Raw genomic sequence first — 19,267 nt, 5'->3', positions numbered from 1 at the left:
CGTCTATTAAAGGGAAATGTTACCTGTGAGAATCCAGAACATAAGGGCAGAGAAGACAGAAATATATGACGCTGAAGTTGACTCCTTATTTATCAGTTTGCTATATGGAAAGTTTCTTTTTTCTTTTTTACAAGTTTAAAAATAAGAAAAATTATTACAACAACACAACACGATGCAGTGCGGGGCCCAGAGGTGAACAGGCCTCACAACAGCTAGAAAAATATAAGTGGCACAAAAATGGGCACCGAAGGGTTTTATCAAAAGGATATAATGACGTTAGGCCACTGGTCTCACACTGCGGACACGCAGAAATACCCCACATCAAATTCTGTTCACTTCAGCTTCACCCACATTTGATCTGGGCATAAGATCTGGCATCAAAGTCGGCAGACAGCCAGATTCAAATAAGCAACTTGTGTTTTTAAAGGTCTAAGAGACTTTGGGCCCCTGGTCTCACCACCAGCGTGCAGATGATCATCAAATTCATTTCATCGTGGACTGGCCCAAAGGGGTTCTAGGGCATAAAAGGTGTCGCCAAAATGGGGTTAAACAACTTTCATCTCACAAAATTAGTAGCAGGGAGTTTGAAGTCATCAGTCAGAAACCAGGAGAAATATTGCGGCCGCGTGTATACGGAATACAGCGCCTTCGAGAGGTCTACAGCTCTGTGTTTCGGGGTCGCTCTGACGCAGGACTTCCTTGTTTCTGCAGTGTGAGATCAGTGGCTGAAATTTATGTAACGTTCAGTTACTTATTCTCAGCGGTGACGGCGGTCCGTCTGCCCAGTCGTGCCACTTTGGTAGCTGCTTACTCGCGCCTGGGCACCGCACTGTTAAGCTATGATCATTATTGCTCATAATTAAAATTGTAAAAAACAAAAAAGAAAATGGTGGTAGGAGGCTCTGCGGTGCCAGGAGCATCGCCAACAGCTTCAGCAGGACTTTCCTCTATCCAGCAGCCTCTCAGAAGCTCTGGGACCGGTGGGAAGGATGGAAAACCCGACTCACCCCGGGGAATATTCTCCCTCTTTCTCCAGCTTCTTCTATTAACCAGGCTGTCAACGGCGGACATTACACAGATGGCATCTAAGCCTCATCTGATTGTTTCACGGCTCCATTGACTTCCAATGACGAATCTGATCCGGGATCTCAGGTCAAAGTGGGACAAGTCTCAGCGATTTTGTGCGATGCAAATGTTCAGCGGAGATACACGGACATGTGAAGAATCCCATAGCACTCGTGTTCATTATAGTCTAAGAGGGAAAAAAACAACACAAATGTGGAAAAGCGATGTGTGAATGAGGCCTGAGGCAGATAAAAGACTGAAGAAAGACGCAAAGAGACTCACCCGACGGTAGCGTCTAGTTTGGAGTTGATTTCTTGAGGGGGAGGAGTGATATCATGAAATCATGACGTCACCGGAAGGGGCGGAGCCTTCTCAGCCCAGTGGAAATTAGCAGTGCAGCCGCAGCAGTGCGCATGTTGTGCGGGGACGGGAGGACTGGTGATGAGGAGCTCCTGTAGTTGTTTCTGTAGTTGCTCCTGAGTTGTGCTGTGGAGAGGACTCCAGGACTCTGCTGAGGTTCCTGTACTGAGTTGTGTAACAACCTGTGCTCTGGCGAGGACTCTGCTCAGGAACTCGTGTTTTGCTGTGAGGACTGATGCGGATCCGGAGTGGACTGAGGTGGGGAGAACTGACCATGTGAATAAATGTTGTAGAGGCCTCCAGGGGGCTGCGTGGCTGGTGTGAGGGGGCATGGGTCATGTAGAGGGGCGTCCAGGGGGCTGCGTGGCTGGTGTGAGGGGGCATGGGGCATCCAGGGGGCTGCGTGGCTGGTGTGAGGGGGCATGGGTCATGTAGAGTGGCGTCCAGGGGGCTGCGTGGCTGGTGTGAGGGGGCATGGGTCATGTAGAGGGGCGTCCAGGGGGCTGCGTGGCTGGTGTGAGGGGGCATGGGTCATGTAGAGGGGAGTCCAGGGGGCTGCGTGGCTGGTGTGAGGGGGCATGGGTCATGTAGAGGGGAGTCCAGGGGGCTGCGTGGCTGGTGTGAGGGGGCATGGGTCATGTAGAGGGGCGTCCAGGGGGCTGCGTGGCTGGTGTGAGGGGGCATGGGTCATGTAGAGGGGCGTCCAGGGGGCTGCGTGGTTGGTGTGAGGGCGCATGGGTCATGTAGAGGGGCGTCCAGGGGGCTGCGTGGTTGGTGTGAGGGCGCATGGGTCATGTAGAGGGGCGTCCAGGGGGCTGCGTGGCTGGCGTGAGGGGGCATGGGGCATGTAGGGGGGTGTCCAGGGGGCTGCGTGGCTGGCGTGAGGGGGCATGGGGCATGTAGAGGGGCGTCCAGGGGGCTGCGTGGCTGGCGTGAGGGGGCATGGGGCATGTAGAGGGGCGTCCAGGGGGCTGCGTGGCTGGCGTGAGGGGGCATGGGGCATGTAGAGGGGCGTCCAGGGGGCTGCGTGGCTGGCGTGAGGGGGCATGGGGCATGTAGAGGGGCGTCCAGGGGGCTGCGTGGCTGGCGTGAGGGGGCATGGGGCATGTAGAGGGGCGTCCAGGGGGCTGCGTGGCTGGCGTGAGGGGGCATGGGGCATGTACAGGGGCGTCCAGGGGGCTGCGTGGCTGGCGTGAGGGGGCATGGGGCATGTACAGGGGCGTCCAGGGGGCTGCGTGGCTGGCGTGAGGGGGCATGGGGCATGTACAGGGGCGTCCAGGGGGCTGCGTGGCTGGCGTGAGGGGGCATGGGGCATGTCCAGGGGGCTGCGTGGCGGGGCATGGGGCATGTAGAGGGGCGTCCAGGGGGCTGCGTGACTGGCGTGAGGGGGCATGGGGCATGTAGAGGGGCGTCCAGGGGGCTGCGTGGCTGGCGTGAGGGGGCATGGGGCATGTAGAGGGGCGTCCAGGGGGCTGCGTGGCTGGCGTGAGGGGGCATGGGGCATGTAGAGGGGCGTCCAGGGGGCTGCGTGGCTGGCGTGAGGGGGCATGGGGCATGTAGAGGGGCGTCCAGGGGCCTGCGTGGCTGGCGTGAGGGGGCATGGGGCATGTAGAGGGGCGTCCAGGGGCCTGCGTGGCTGGCGTGAGGGGGCATGGGTCATGTAGAGGGGCGTCCAGAGGCCTGCGTGGCTGGCGTGAGGGGGCATGGGTCATGTAGAGGGGCGTCCAGGGGCCTGCGTGGCTGGCGTGAGGGGGCATGGGTCATGTAGAGGGGCGTCCAGGGGCCTGCGTGGCTGGCGTGAGGGGGCATGGGTCATGTAGAGGGGCGTCCAGGGGCCTGCGTGGCTGGCGTGAGGGGGCATGGGTCATGTAGCGGGGCTGGCGTGAGGGGGCATGGGTCATGAAGAGGGGCGTCCAGGGGGCTGCGTGGCTGGCGTGAGGGGGCATGGGTCATGTAGAGGGGCGTCCAGGAGGCTGCGTGGCTGGCGTGAGGAGGCATGGGTCATGTAGAGGGGCGTCCAGGGGGCTGCGTGGCTGGCGTGAGGGGGCATGGGTCATGTAGAGGGGCGTCCAGAGGGCTGCGTGGCTGGCGTGAGGGGGCATGGGGCATGTAGAGGGGCGTCCAGGGGGCTGCGTGGCTGGCGTGAGGGGGCATGGGGCATGTAGAGGGGCGTCCAGGGGGCTGCGTGGCTGGCGTGAGGGGGCATGGGGCATGTAGAGGGGCGTCCAGGGGCCTGCGTGGCTGGCGTGAGGGGGCATGGGGCATGTAGAGGGGCGTCCAGGGGCCTGCGTGGCTGGCGTGAGGGGGCATGGGTCATGTAGAGGGGCGTCCAGAGGCCTGCGTGGCTGGCGTGAGGGGGCATGGGTCATGTAGAGGGGCGTCCAGGGGCCTGCGTGGCTGGCGTGAGGGGGCATGGGTCATGTAGAGGGGCATCCAGGGGCCTGCGTGGCTGGCGTGAGGGGGCATGGGTCATGTAGAGGGGCGTCCAGGGGCCTGCGTGGCTGGCGTGAGGGGGCATGGGTCATGTAGAGGGGCGTCCAGGGGCCTGCGTGGCTGGCGTGAGGGGGCATGGGTCATGTAGCGGGGCTGGCGTGAGGGGGCATGGGTCATGAAGAGGGGCGTCCAGGGGGCTGCGTGGCTGGCGTGAGGGGGCATGGGTCATGTAGAGGGGCGTCCAGGAGGCTGCGTGGCTGGCGTGAGGAGGCATGGGTCATGTAGAGGGGCGTCCAGGGGGCTGCGTGGCTGGCGTGAGGGGGCATGGGTCATGTAGAGGGGCGTCCAGAGGGCTGCGTGGCTGGCGTGAGGGGGCATGGGTCATGTAGAGGGGCGTCCAGGGGGCTGCGTGGTTGGCGTGAGGGGGCATGGGTCATGTAGAGGGGCGTCCAGGGGCCTGCGTGGCTGGCGTGAGGGGGCATGGGTCATGTAGCGGGGCTGGCGTGAGGGGGCATGGGTCATGAAGAGGGGCGTCCAGGGGGCTGCGTGGCTGGCGTGAGGGGGCATGGGTCATGTAGAGGGGCGTCCAGGAGGCTGCGTGGCTGGCGTGAGGAGGCATGGGTCATGTAGAGGGGCGTCCAGGGGGCTGCGTGGCTGGCGTGAGGGGGCATGGGTCATGTAGAGGGGCGTCCAGGGGGCTGCGTGGCTGGCGTGAGGGGGCATGGGGCATGTAGAGGGGCGTCCAGGGGGCTGCGTGGCTGGCGTGAGGGGGCATGGGGCATGTAGAGGGGCGTCCAGGGGCCTGCGTGGCTGGCGTGAGGGGGCATGGGGCATGTAGAGGGGCGTCCAGGGGCCTGCGTGGCTGGCGTGAGGGGGCATGGGTCATGTAGAGGGGCGTCCAGAGGCCTGCGTGGCTGGCGTGAGGGGGCATGGGTCATGTAGAGGGGCGTCCAGGGGCCTGCGTGGCTGGCGTGAGGGGGCATGGGTCATGTAGAGGGGCGTCCAGGGGCCTGCGTGGCTGGCGTGAGGGGGCATGGGTCATGTAGAGGGGCGTCCAGGGGCCTGCGTGGCTGGCGTGAGGGGGCATGGGTCATGTAGAGGGGCGTCCAGGGGCCTGCGTGGCTGGCGTGAGGGGGCATGGGTCATGTAGCGGGGCTGGCGTGAGGGGGCATGGGTCATGAAGAGGGGCGTCCAGGGGGCTGCGTGGCTGGCGTGAGGGGGCATGGGTCATGTAGAGGGGCGTCCAGGAGGCTGCGTGGCTGGCGTGAGGAGGCATGGGTCATGTAGAGGGGCGTCCAGGGGGCTGCGTGGCTGGCGTGAGGGGGCATGGGTCATGTAGAGGGGCGTCCAGAGGGCTGCGTGGCTGGCGTGAGGGGGCATGGGTCATGTAGAGGGGCGTCCAGGGGGCTGCGTGGCTGGCGTGAGGGGGCATGGGGCATGTAGAGGGGCGTCCAGGGGCCTGCGTGGCTGGCGTGAGGGGGCATGGGTCATGTAGAGGGGCGTCCAGGGGGCTGCGTGGCTGGTGTGAGGCGGCATGGGTCATGTAGCGGGGCGTCCAGGGGCCTGCGTGGCTGGCGTGAGGGGGCATGGGTCATGTTCATTGTCTTCCACAGGAAAAGGGGTGATGGTGCATACACAGGGCTGCTTCTTGGGTGTGCTTGCACAGTGAAGGGGGTTATGCAGGTATGTTGCTGCATGTTGTTGGCGGTTGCACAGGGAATTTGCTGATGTTGCCTGCACAGGACTGCTTGCAGTGTGTTTTGCATAGTCATGATGGCGCTGCATGTTGGGGATTGCACTGGGAAAGAGGTCATGTTGCAAAAGGTTAGTCTAAAAAAGGGGGTGATGTATGGTATTTATCTTACAGTTAGATTGTGCTGATGATACATGCATAGGGCTGCACTTAGGGGGGCTTTCACAAGGAAGGTGGTGGTACATATAAATGTCTGTGTGTAGGGGGGAGGATTGTGTGATGACTCAGCATCTGGCCGTTTGTGTAGTGTGAACTGTTCTTGATTAGGCCAGTCTACAAATATTGTTCCTTTGGTAAATCAAGATAAGTTAGCCATTGTTTCATGTCACAGGACCGGAGTCCTAATTTGTGTGTAACTTTGTAGATTGTCTGACACGTGGATTTCCTCAATCCCTCTCCCTACATAATTCAGAATAAAATTATGAAAACTGTGGTATAAAAAGGAATTTGCTTCTGTTACTATCATACATTCTACAGGGCTTCAGCCTAGGATCCATGGATCCAGCTGGAAGATCATACAACAGTGAACAGTAAGTACACCTGGGTTAAACATATCTCACACAAGTGTAGTTGGGGATTTGTGTATCTCCTATCCCAGGGCTCCTTTCAGCAGGCCAGTGAATCTGTTCCACTTAAGGCCCCGTCACACTAAGCAATGCAGCAGCGATCCCGACAACGATACGACCTGTCAGGGATCGTTGCTGCATCGCTAATACATCGCTGGTGAGCTGTCAAACAGGTAGGCTCACCAGCGATCAGGGGAATCTTTCCACGATGCCCTGCTCCGGTTACCAGCCTGCTGCTGAAGCAGGAGCAGGCTCGTAACCATGGTAAACAGCGGGTTACTAAGTGCGCGCGTGCCCCTAGTAACCCGATGTTTACCATGGATACCACTCTGCTACGGTGCGCGGGAGGTTACCGTTCACCTTAGCAGAGTCGTATCCATGATAAACATCGGGTTACTAGGGGCACGCGCACTTAGTTACTAAGTTACTTAGTTACTAAGTGCGCGCGTGCCCCTAGTAACCCGATGTTTACCATGGATACCAGCCTGATCGTTGGTCCCGCTGGTCACACACAGCGATGTGTGCTGGCCAGCGGGAGGCCAACGACCAAAAAATGGTCCAGGACACCTTGCAGCGATCAGCGACCTCACAGCAGGGGCCTGATCACTGCAAAGTGTCACACATAGCGACATCGCTGGTGAGGTCGCTGTTGCGTCACCAAAACCGTGACACAGCAGCGATCTCGCTATGTGAGACGGGGGCTTTACTTCCGCAGCCCTTTGTAAGCAATGAATGAGTGGAGCTGTAGCGTTTCCAGTAGGGTTCTCCACTTCACGGAGGCTTACTCCCCCATGGTCACACTGCTTTGCAGTCTTGCCACGCTCCCTCTTCTTGCGGATTTTTTCCTTCTCTGCCTGCCAATCAGTTTACTTTTTTCTCTCAGCTAAAGTTTATACCGCGAGTGCTCCCACCCCAATTTTGGGGGAAAGTGTGTCTTTCAATCCAAAATATACTTTAATTTTTCAGCCACCTCTTGTGTTCTGAATGCTCCACGAGGTATTTCGGTTTTCCTTCCTGATGCACTCCGTCAGTGCAGATCGCATAGAAGATCCAAAGAGCAGACACCCTCCAGTTACTCTTCTGGTTCTCCCTGGACTTCCACATTTTCCAGGTTGACATCTGTCTATTGCTCTTCATCGTTCAAGCTGCAGGCTGTTCAGGCTTCTGACTAAGTTGGACTCTGATCTAGACTCTGACCGGGCCATCCAAGCTTCAGGATATGGTGAACAGTCTGATCTTAGTAGTCAACCAGACACTTAAGGTCAAGGAAGATGAAGTGCTTCCCACAGAGCCTTTGGTATCTTTCAAAAGGCAAATCATACCCCTCGGTTGTTTTCTTACCACAATGAGTTTGAAACTATTTTATCCAGGGAATGGGACCATCTGGAAAGGCATTTTCAAAGTAGGCGAATAGAAATCCTATTTCCCTACCTCCTAAAGGTCTAGGCCAGGGGTGGGCAACCTCTTTCCTGCCGTGGGCCATTTTATTATCATTCAGGGGCCTCACAAACTTATCACCTGTACACTTCCCCTACTATATTAAGTCAAACAATTAACTCCCCCCCCCCCTCCCCCTACTTTGGTGGCTGGAGCTGCTTCTCTTTGGTTTGGCTGTGATGTTGGGTATTATTGATCTTGTTGTTTTGCACAACTGCTTTTCCAGGTTTGACAGCCTGGAGCGCAGTCACAGACAGCCCTGGGCTAGCCTACCTATGGATGTAAACAATTCTATTTATGTGTTGTAGTAACATGGTGGTTCAACAACACAAAAATATTGTTGTTGCGGCACTATTACTGCATTGTCCTTATTCCAGCCCAGGTTTTCTTATCTGGCTGCCCTCCGTAAACCTTCCTCTGAGAATCAATGCTTGGCTCCATCCATTGAATGACCAGTGACACCAGTGTGTTTGGGAGGCAGGGGACGCTCTCTGTACTTTTGCTGTGACAAGCTATTGCAGATACACAGCTGCAAGGACATGAAGTCAACCTAAACAAGTATAGATGACCTAAAGATTTAATGTAGATATTATTCTTTGCCAGATCTACCTATTTTTTTATTTTTCTTTAAATTCACTATAGGTACAATTGAAATGGCTGAAAACAGCTCTGGTTTGCAGTTGGGACAAGCTGTTGATTGTAAAGAAGTGGATGTAGACAACAAGAAGGTATTTTTTTTTTTTTTGCTTTGGGGGTGTTTTGCACCATCCCTTTTTTTTTTTTTTTTTTTGTTTTTTACACATCACTTTTCTTCTAGGAAGCAGTAATGACTGATAATCAGGTCAAGGTCTCTATTTCACCTGATGGAGTGGGTACCGAAGGAACTGACGTAGAAAATATTTCTAAGGAGACAGACAAAATCAAGGTATCATTTTATATTTTTAAAAAATTATTTTGTTCCTTATGTTAAAGGTAATCTGTCATATGACTCATGCTGCTCAAAACAGTCAGCATGAATTGCATTCTAGCTTGACGATTGTATCCAGGTTTACTTTTTCTTTGCAGTGTTTCAAAGCTTCACAGAAAATATACCATATTTTTTTGATTATAAGACACTTTTTTGTTTGAAAAATGGGGGTGCATTTTATAATCCAGATATAGCTTAGCGGGTGGTGTATCTGGGTCACAGGAGGCATGGTTTCTGCTGAAGGAAGTGAGCGAGTGCAACGTTGGGCAGTGCTGCAGGTAGGAGGGGGGGGTGTCGGGCGCACGAGGTTGGTGCCATTGATTTTCAGGCAGTCAAAGGAATGGTGTTAAGGAAAATGTCTGCAGAGGCAGTGCTCTCACAGATTGAGTTATCTGCTCTCTGCTGCCATTTTCATTAAGCCCGTCACTTCCACTGGTGGGCGATTAATGTCGCACGCCTCATGCCGGCGACATGCCCCATGCTTGAGCCTGCAGCGTTGTGCCCCCGCTAACTTCCTTCAGCAGGGACCCTGCCTCCTGTGACGTCGCTCCATTGCGCCCCCCTCTCTCCTTGGTAAGCTACATTGACTATAAAATGGACATTGAGATTATAAGACAGTCCCCAAAAATATATATTTTATTTAAATTTGGGGTTCATTTTATAATCTGGTGCAGCTTAAAACCCTCAAAAATAGAATTATTCTTACCGTTAATTCAGTTTCTAGGAACCTTCCATGACAGCATATGGAGGTTGTCTCCACACCCTAATGGGGACAGGAAGCACAAAGAGGTTAAAAGCCCCTCAACAAAACAAAGCACTGGCAGTGTGCAGAGCTGTGGAGTTGGAGTCTGTATAAAACTGGACCGACTGACTCCTAGAATATATAATGAATTGGATAAATTTGTTTAATATAGAAAGAACATATCTATATTCAATCATAATTAAAAGCCTGATGTTCACATTGTACTATTGGCCATGACTAATTAGCCGTACTTTACTAGGTGTTTCGAGAGTCTTCAGAAATCCAAGTGATACAGACCTTTGAATCCTTAGATGCTGTAGCACAAGCTATTACTGATTTTGAAGAGAGCACAACATCAAATTTCATTGTTTTAGAAAAACAAAAAAACTTTGGAGATGAAGGTATGTGTTTTAAACTAAAATTACATAATTTATTAAATGAATTGTGTTAGTATGATGTTTGACGTTCATTTATGCACATTGCATATTTTTATTTTATGTAAACATAGTAAAGTTACTTAATTTTTAGGTTGTGTGGGTGGAAACACCTTTGCTATTTTCTTTTTATTTTTTTTTTTCCCTTTCTTTCAAAAACCATAACTTATTTATTTTTATTTTTCCATCAATATAGCCAAATGAGGGCTTGCAGGACGAGTTGTAGTTTTGAATGACATCATTTATTTAACCATATAGTGTACAGAAAAACGTTAAATTTCCAAGTACGGTTAAATTGCCCAAAAAAGTCAATTTCACAACTTTTTTTTTTATTATAAAAATCTGTCTACAATCTTCACTATATGGTAAAACTGATGTGACTGTATGATGCCTCAGGTCGGTACGTGTTCGTAGATACCAAACGTTTACTTTATGTAAGTGGTGGTAAAAATACCAAAGTTTTTAACACAATCACAACCAAGGATGTATATATACGTCCTTGGCCATGTCCCGCCCCCTCACGCTCTCAGATGGCATCATCACCCACATCTCAGCTGATCTGATCAGCTAACATGTGTAGCTAACAGCACCGATCTGATCAGCGATCGGATTTGTGCTGTTAATCCTTTGGATCGTGTTGGCAATCACTGTCGGGGATCGCACCGTTCCCCATAGGCTGTTACCTCGACCAACTGGGGTCCTGTGATCTCCCCGGATGCTGTCTGCAATAGCTTCCTGCCAGCAAAGTCTGAGTGACGTTGCCGCCAGAAAAGGATCATTTCTCTTGTGTACAGACGTGCAGTAGCTAATCTGAACATAAGAGAAGCGATCGTAGTCTGCAACGCTGAGGTCCCCTAGGGGCCAGTGTAACAAAGAAAAAATCAAATTTTTTTACAGATATGAAAAAAAATAATAATTTCAAATGCCCCCCTTTTGCCCCATTGAAAATAAATATTAAATACACATTTTGGTCAGAAATGCCCGATCTATCAAAGTATAAAATCAATTCATCAGATCTGTAAACTGCGGAGCGGAAAAAAAAACGCCTAAACTTCCAGGGTTTTTTTTTGGTCACTTCAACATTGCAATACAATGCAATAATGGGCGATCAAAACATCGGATGTACTCAAAAATGGTATCGTTAGAAGCGTCAGCTCAAGCCGCAAAAAATAAGCAATCACCCTCATCCTGAAAAATGAGAACGCTACGGGTCACCGAAATTGGCGCAAAAGTGTAATTATTTTTCTTTAAAAACTTCATTTTTTTTCCACCACTTACATAACAGTAAAAGCAGGGGCGTGACGGGACCCGGATGTACAGGGGCCCGCCCAGCGCCCGCCGATCCCAGCTCCTGTTTAATTTTTTTTTCCCAGCCAAGACATTTTCCAAGTTTGCGTTCCGACACTCCGTATTTTTGAGGATGCGTTTTCACTGCAAAGCGGATCCTCAGAAAGAATGAACAATTATTTTTGCGCTTTTGAGGATGTGTTTTCCATTGCCCACATTGTAGTATGGGCTCAAAAAAAGCACATCCTGAATAGCGCACTGGTGTGAATGGTGATGTGTTTTTTTTTTTGTTTTTTTTTTTTTAGAAAAGCACATCTGTTTTGCGGATCCTCAAAAAAACGCAGCGCAAATGCAGCATGTGAATGTAGCCTTCGATTGCGCTGTCCTTGTTTGACGTCTTGATCTAAGGGGTTAAGAGGTGTGGGTTTATCTCCTATGCACCCACAACTGTTAGCTACACATATCAGCTGATCAGATCAGCCAGTATGTGCAGGGAATGATGTGAGCCAGCATAAAAGGGAGGGAGGCAACCTAGTATGTACCCAGTACGTCACAGGTCGTAGAGGTGTTAACAGAATATCTCCTTGGGTGTTTCATGTGTTTTGTGACTAGTTCCCATTGTTTCTTTTATTGTTACTACTGATCAGACTTGTGGAGGTTCAGGTTCTGGTGGCTCAGCTTGACTTCTTACGCACCTTTCGCATCAGCGTTTTGAGCCTTTTACGGCAGATCTGGCAGCTTTGTCGCATAATGGGTCACTTGTGGCAAGCCCCATTCATTCCCTATAGGACTTGCGGTTTTGCCGGGTCCGGCACTTGCAGCAATTAAAAACGCTGCTAGCGTTTTTGTTTTTAACTTGCCGCAAGTGCCGGATTTGCCGTATCTGGCAAAACTGCAATTGCCGCACCCGACCACAAGTCCCATAGGGAATGAATGGGGCTTGCCGCAAGTGACCTGTAATGCGGCAAGGCTGCCAGATCTGCTGCAAAAGGCTCAAAACGCTGATGTGAAATCAGCCTTACAAAGTTCTGTTCTGCAACCAAATTTGACCTGAACCTCATTGAAAGTCACTGATTGGGTCGTTCGGCTCTTTGCCCACACAAAGCCTGCCATAAGCGAAACACGGGGGGAGGGAGGGCAAGGCTTTGTAATTTTTTTATTTTTTTTTGGTACACACTACATCCGATCACTCTTATTTTACCCTCAAAGCAGCAGATCAAACACTGCAATTGGCTCGCACTGAGTGTACCCGCAGCAAGCGATGCCCACTCCTGTGATTTGCATACTTAAAGCACCGGAACTCTGAACACAGTACCAAACACAGACTTCCCCAAACTTTTCTAACACCAAACTATAAAAGTCCAGTTCACTCATCCCTAATTGTTCCCATTTCAAATTTCTCACTTTTTCAGATTAACTTGGTGCCAGTAGGCACGTGTATCCTTTTGAGAAGTAGCTGTTTTTTTCTTTTTTTTCTTTAAGTATATTTCTCAGTGTCAGCCTTGTAGATGGCAGAGCGTGGTTACTTGTCTCCCAATGACTGATTTTCCAGTAAGTTCACAAACTTATCCATATAAATGTTTTAAAACTTGTATTGTTTTAGCTTTTAGACCTTCTTCTAAAATCTCAATACATTGGCACGGTCCACGAGTTAAAAATGTGTCTCTACTTGAATATACCGGAGTACCTTTTGGCATTGCTGGAAGAAAAGTGTTATGCTGCCATCTTGGAAAGGATTTGGCTCTTCCACAAAAAAAGCGATATGTCCAGGCGACACATCAAAAACAGGTACAATTAAATTTGTATTATAAAGTAGTTCAACTTATTATATTGGCTCTTTACTAATCCTGATGATATACTGGTTAAAATTTCAGAGTGCACCTAGTTAGCAATATCCTAAATCTATCTGTTATATAGATATTATTGCACATTGTGCATCATAGGTGTGCGGGTTTCATAACACGGTCATGGAAATAAGACATTACAAATCTTGTCCTATAACTCCAGTACAAGTACCTGCCTTGTTACATAAATACTGTATCAATCCAAACTTCCTTTATAGTTATTGCCTCAGAACTAAACTTAGTATGTAAAAGCTGTATCTTAACCAAGCGCAATAACTAAATATCCTACCACAACAAAATTCTGAAAACATACAGAAGTCAGCTCCCCACTTCCATGAGTGCACGCATCATGCTGTGAGGCATGTTCCAGATGCAAATAGATATGTCTTTCCGCAACAAAACATCAGATTTTTTAAATCCTTTTTTGCTTGATGGATTGTGACTGAATTGTTGTAATTCAGCTCATGGCTTAAAGTTTTTTAGATTTTAATGGATCTACAATGCTGGATTTATCGTTATTTACAGCCCAATATTGTTCCCAAAATAAGTCTAATAGACAGATTACCAAGGTTCAGTTCTCAGAATAGGGAACAAAGTTCATTACCTAATTTCCTTCACAGAAGTTACCCTGATACAAAAAAAAATGGTGTACCCAAAAATGAGGTTAGGCCATAATTACGCTAGCATAAGCATTCACAGCTCATGAATATAGTGTTAGATCCATGGTCTGTGCAAATATGCAGCACCAAGGTGTGTGTTCTCATTTTATTATATATATTTTAGTATAATATATACAAATTTTTTTGACTTTCGATATAGATGTCTTCATTAGATTTTATATTTATGTACTAAAATAGATTATGTAATAAAAATGTAAATATAGTGTTACAATTTTATAGATGTATGTCTTTTTTAATGACTAAAAATGTTTAAAACACTACACACATATATTTGCCAGTCAACTTCCTATGAACGAGAAGAACCCTGACAGTCTGTCCAAAATCACTGAGAACTATGCATTGTCACGTGGTGGCTGTGTTTGTACCACAGTTGTGTGCGCTCCTGTACTGTGCAGATGCATATGACTAGGCCTGGATGAATGGACACAACACTCACCAGACCTTACCCAGATGCAGTTTCTTTTTTGGAGTTATCAAAGATTAGAGGTTGTCCAGTACCATAACTTTTTTTTTTTTGTTCAGAAATCTTGCTATTATGTGCCTCTCCATTATTTTATTTTAGCAATATTATCTTTTGATCATGCTCTAACAATACATCCTCATTGCTGATAAATCTCTGATGGGGTTAATTGACATCTTCCTCCCCTGACTTTCTGCTTCTATTACTACAATTTCCATCATGCATTGCACTGGCCTGTGAGGCAACTCACTCAAAACTCCACCGAAACCACTCCTTCCCGTATCTTCATCCTGCTGCATCTTAGTCCTGCTTCACATGTCTATGTATCCAGTACGTGTGGTGTCCATTTTCACAAGTTCTGGAGACACGTTCACACGCATACGAATTAAAATCAATGAGGATCTTCATAGCTGTATATTTTTACAGACCATGTCCCTGTTAACCATGCACGTGTCCATGTGATCCACACGGAGACAAGTCAGTTTTTTTTGCAACTAGCACAGATGACACACCGCACACAAATGTGATCCGTGTGACATCTGTCTGACACATAACGTAACAAATACATGATAAAGAAATGAATGGTTTGTGTAAAAGATGTGCAGAGATAGATAAATGATGATGTATAGAGATGTTCTGCTGTAGGAGGCCATCTGACATCCTATGGGCCTAATTTTGCTTAATTCTGTATAGAGTATCACATGCACAGCTACCCACGCTTATAGTCACACCAGTCCTACTCCGTGGATTATGGTACAGTGGCATAATCTATGGTAGCTAGACCCCTCTAGTCTTCATTTCAGGTGAATTAACAGCTTGGCGTTACCTTTATTTTTCATGTGTAAGCAGTGGTGCGGCCATTTTTCCAAAGTCTCCCAGGAGCAGTTTTTTACACATGACAAAGCCAGGCTTCATGTTCCTCAAACTAGTATGAGCAACCTGTGTGGCCTAAATATATTTGCGTCGCTGCCGGGTCCGTGGAGTCTTCTCGCGTCGCTGCCGGGTCCGTGGAGTCTTCTCGCGTCGCTGCCGGGTCCGTGGAGTCTTCTCGCGTCGCTGCCGGGTCCGTGGAGTCTTCTCGCGTCACTGCCGGGTCCGTGGAGTCTTCTCGCGTCACTGCCGGGTCTGTGGAGTCTTCTCGCGTCGCTGCCGGGTCCGTGGAGTCTTCTCGCGTCGCTGCCGGGTCCGTGGAGTCTTCTCGCGTCGCTGCCGGGTCCGTGGAGTCTTCTCGCGTCGCTGCCGGGTCCGTGGAGTCTTCTCGCGTCGCTGCCGGGTCCGTGGAGTCTTCTCGCGTCGCTGCCGGGTCCGTGGAGTCTTCTCGCGTCGCTGCCGGGTCCGTGGAGTCTTCTCGCGTCGCTGCCGGGTCCGTGGAGTCTTCTCGCGTCGCTGCCGGGTCCGTGGAGTCTTCTCGCGTCGCTGCCGGGTCCAGGTGGCAGAACCTTCCCAGATGACCATTTAAAGGGAACCTGTCAGGTCGTTTTTTACTCCCTAACCTATCACTACCTGTCCCTGCACCTTCCTTTTTCACAGCCAATATAGGGCAGTTTTAGGTCAGACGAAGATGGTTAGGGATGTGCTAGGAAGGTGCAGGGGACAGGTAGTGATAGGTTAGGGGGTAAAAACGACCTGACAGGTTCCTGTTAATAACCTTAGTGATGGCAGCTGAGGCTGTAAGAGCAGGGATGTCTGCACATGGTGTTCATACTCCATACTAAATAAATCAAGATGTTTTGATAGTTTCATTTTTTGCCAAATTTACATACTAGCAAGATGTCTATCATTCCACCACTTTTCTTCTTGGGTCTCATTCACAGTGATCTTTTTTGATCCGTTTTGTTTTGTTTTTTTTCCTCCTTGGAAAACTGCACCAAAAACGGATCAGTCACTGCGTCTGCCAGCAAAGTGAATGTGATTTTCAATTTGCCGTGCAGACGTCAGCGTTGTTGACTGCTGTATTAGTGGCGCAGAAAGTGCATCCACAAAATGAGCGTCAATTACTGCTCCATTTTTCTGCTGCGCTTTCTTCATTATACATAAAAAAAAAAAAAAAAAAAAAAAAAAAAAACAACAACACAGATTGGTATTCACACAGTCCCTTTGATGTTTTTTTTTTTTTTATTTTATTTTTTTTTTTTTACTGCACTTTCCACGCGACAAACGTTCAGTGGACCTGGCCATGTGACTGTCAGGTGACCTGTTACTGTGCAAAACCTGGAAACAACTCATCGCTGGACACCGGACATTGGGGAAGGTAATAAAGTGTCTGCCTGTGTCCTCCCTGCCCTTTATGGATTAGTACTGCATTTTTGCTTTGAAAAAGCAAAAGTGCAGCATTAATAAAATGGAGCAAAAAAGCAACACAGACGCATGATGCATTTGATGCTTTTTTTCCAAAAATGATCTGTTTTTTGATGCAGAAACTGCACCAAAAACGGAGCACAAACGCTCTGTTTGAACTAATTCAAGGTTGCGTTTTGTATTTAACTACAACTCTCTAAAATGAACATTGTTAATATCACATTGTTAATATCACAAAATTAAAAAAAAAAATGGTACCAGGTGTCATCTTGTCTTGATTATTTTTTTTTTATTCTTATTTTTTCTTTCTCAAATTAGCTGTGAAACATGACAACTCCTTAATGTGATTCGTCTCTACAGATTTTGATATAAAGATGTTTTGGGCTCCTCTTAGTCTTTCGACTTACAAGACAAACTTTCCATTCAACTTCCTGCTTTGACATTGTAGAGCAAGAGCGAACCTGTCCACCCGCAATACTATGGCTACAACATACTTTAGAACAAATGACGTTTTAATCAACGCTTCATCTGTGGGCTTAGTCTCCTATATCAATGGCACACATTTGTAGAATGATTGAACTCTTGCTAGCCGGGTTGTTTTTTTAATTGAAAAAAACAATAAAACATGATGATCATCAGATTGTGCCGGAATAATGTTAATACATACATACACCACAGCAAAAATATGGAATCAGGGCAAAATGCTCCAGATCATAAACTCAATTTAGATAATCAGACTCCAAATTAAAACTACACCTTTATAAACAGATAACAGAATTATTAATGTATACTGACCACATAGTACACTTCAAAGTTCATAAATACTACACACCATGTCCAGAATAATACATGCCGACCCCTCATATACTCAGTACATTTGATATATAACATTAAACCTTTATAAATGATAAACAAGACACACAATCTGAACTTGCATCGTAGTTAAGTCTTCTTTGTCTCTGGTTCCGGATGGCAATATGTCTGACGTCCATGTTATGACCTGGTGTGCGGTGGGCAAGCTGTTCAATTACAGTGGAAACACCATTCACTCAGTCAAATCTGCTTGTCCTACATCTTCCTGCCCTCTTCCTACAAAGTTTCTTTGAGATGACCACACTACAATCAGCACAGTACATCAGATTGCACTACAATCAATTATGGATCCACTTAATATGAAGATGATATATAAAAAGGTAATGACATTTATAAGCATACTATTACTGTTTGTTATTTAAAGGTAAGCTGTCATCATGATTTCTAATGCTATTTACAGACCTGCAGGTTTGATGTGCAGTCAAATTGCGTTACAAGTCATGTGTTACCCATAATGCATCTACACATTAGCCTATTTACATCTATTACATACTGAAAATGTACTGCTCTAGATAAACATCCTATATGGGTACTTCCGTGTACGGTTTTAAAATTTATGCTTTTAGTTTATGTAACATTTATCATGGTTTTTCCAAAAATTATGAATTCACCCCCCCCCCTTTCCTCCTCCCTGAAGAATGCCTTACCTCCTAGTGGCCACCAACAATAACAAAAGGTCATGTATTCCCCCAATGTCACATGAGAGAATTTGGATATTTTGTCTTTGAAAATATTTTGGTTTTAATCTTTGTAAAATTTCCATGCTCTTCCTGCAGACTGGTGATCATGGTTACATAAAATGTAGAAAGCTAATCCAGGCCACTAAAAAAATGGATTGTCCTGCCAAAATATATGTATATCATATCATAAGATATCCGGATTTTCAGGTATGTAACAAAGTTGATGTGTAACCTCCTCCCAATAAACAAATTTTACATTGTGTTTTAATTAATTCCTTGCACCACATTTATAATTTGACATATTTGTGGCTGAGTGTGTCTTGTTTTCTCAAAGCTTTATTTTTTATAGTTACAATTTTGAGCCACATTTTAGTCCATTTATCTTTTTTTTTTTAATGCTGAGCACTGCTTGATGCCTCAACTATTAGTTTCTAATATGTGAATGTTCCTTTTAACTTTTTTATAAAATGGCTTAGTTTCACAAAATAGTCAAGAGAAAGGAAACTACATCTATGTATTTTTCTTTTTTTTTTTGTTTTTTTAGATCACAAGAAACACAGCTTGGCACAAAAGAATGGCATCTAAAAAAATGAATCAAGAGATTACAAAAGACAACAAAGTTTTACACTGTTATGTTGTTCAGTTTCCAAAACTGTCAGAGCATAGAAACCACCCTATAGCTGGAGAGGTAATGGATTGTGTTTCAAAACATGTTGACAATTGGAGGTTAGATCACCGATTCAACCCACCTTTATCAAAAAATGTCCATATTGTCTTTAAAAACTTTTTATATCATAATATGGATTATTATTCATAACTATCTAATGGGTGGTTCCCTTTCACCAATTTGGTCGCCATTTACTATAGTACCTGTGTTAAACAATATCTACAGTGCTAGAGCGGATGAGCTGTGTGATTGGCTGCCGTGTTCTTCATGTAATTCTACATCTGTCATTCTTTCTACATTGCACATAATTATCCTTTTAGATTTATTTGGCTTCCAAATAAAGTATATTAAATGGACATACTTATAATGTGCCAACACAAGTGGCCCTCATAAGTCTACCTCTTGCTAAAAAATTCATATCACTTAATGGATCACTTTATTGTGCTTTAATAAAGCAAACTGGACATTTTAAGTCGCTTCACGTGCCTACCTCAACCGCCACAGTGTGACTGTGTATAATATACATGTATATATGTGTCTCTATCTCTATCCTGACTGCGCATGCATGACGCTCAGTCTGGCTCCAGACAGAAGCAGGCATGGACCCTTTACAGGTAAGAGGAGTGTATGGCACTGGAGATCGCGGTATGCGTAGACACAACGCATACTGCGATCTCTGGCGCCATACTGACATACTTACCTGACCGGGAGGAGCGTTGCC

General features: G+C 47.6%; 1 protein-coding gene and 1 long non-coding RNA gene across 3 annotated transcripts in view; one reads left to right on the top strand and one right to left on the bottom strand.

The window, feature by feature from the left end:
* Positions 1-8,955: 8,955 nt before the first annotated feature.
* LOC141257323 (uncharacterized) overlaps positions 8,956-19,267 on the bottom strand; it is a 30,880-nt gene continuing 20,568 nt past the window's right edge. The window contains exon 3 of the long non-coding RNA XR_012318050.1: positions 8,956-9,344. This is a non-coding gene — a long non-coding RNA (uncharacterized lncRNA). The remainder of the gene's footprint in view (positions 9,345-19,267) is intronic.
* The window catches only part of LOC141257309 (uncharacterized), a 28,273-nt gene continuing 21,701 nt past the window's right edge, over positions 12,696-19,267 (top strand). The window contains exons 1-5 of one of the 2 annotated variants that reach the window (XM_073671738.1): positions 12,781-12,832; positions 16,194-16,279; positions 16,645-17,519; positions 17,976-18,086; positions 18,424-18,567. In XM_073671738.1, coding sequence (XP_073527839.1) covers positions 17,484-17,519; positions 17,976-18,086; positions 18,424-18,567 — 291 coding nt within the window. In that variant the 5' untranslated portion in view covers positions 12,781-12,832; positions 16,194-16,279; positions 16,645-17,483. Of the gene's footprint in view, positions 12,833-16,193; positions 16,280-16,644; positions 17,520-17,975; positions 18,087-18,423; positions 18,568-19,267 lie in introns of both variants that reach the window. The other variant, XM_073671739.1, reaches the window with a different exon arrangement.

The sequence above is a fragment of the Phyllobates terribilis genome, unplaced genomic scaffold (assembly GCF_046119375.1).
Source record: "Phyllobates terribilis strain yellow unplaced genomic scaffold, ASM4611937v1 Scaffold_3__8_contigs__length_932513732, whole genome shotgun sequence".
Classification (NCBI taxonomy): Eukaryota; Metazoa; Chordata; class Amphibia; order Anura; family Dendrobatidae; genus Phyllobates; species Phyllobates terribilis.
The sequence above is the reverse complement of the archived record's forward strand: the minus strand, read 5'-3'. Positions and strand labels throughout refer to the sequence as shown.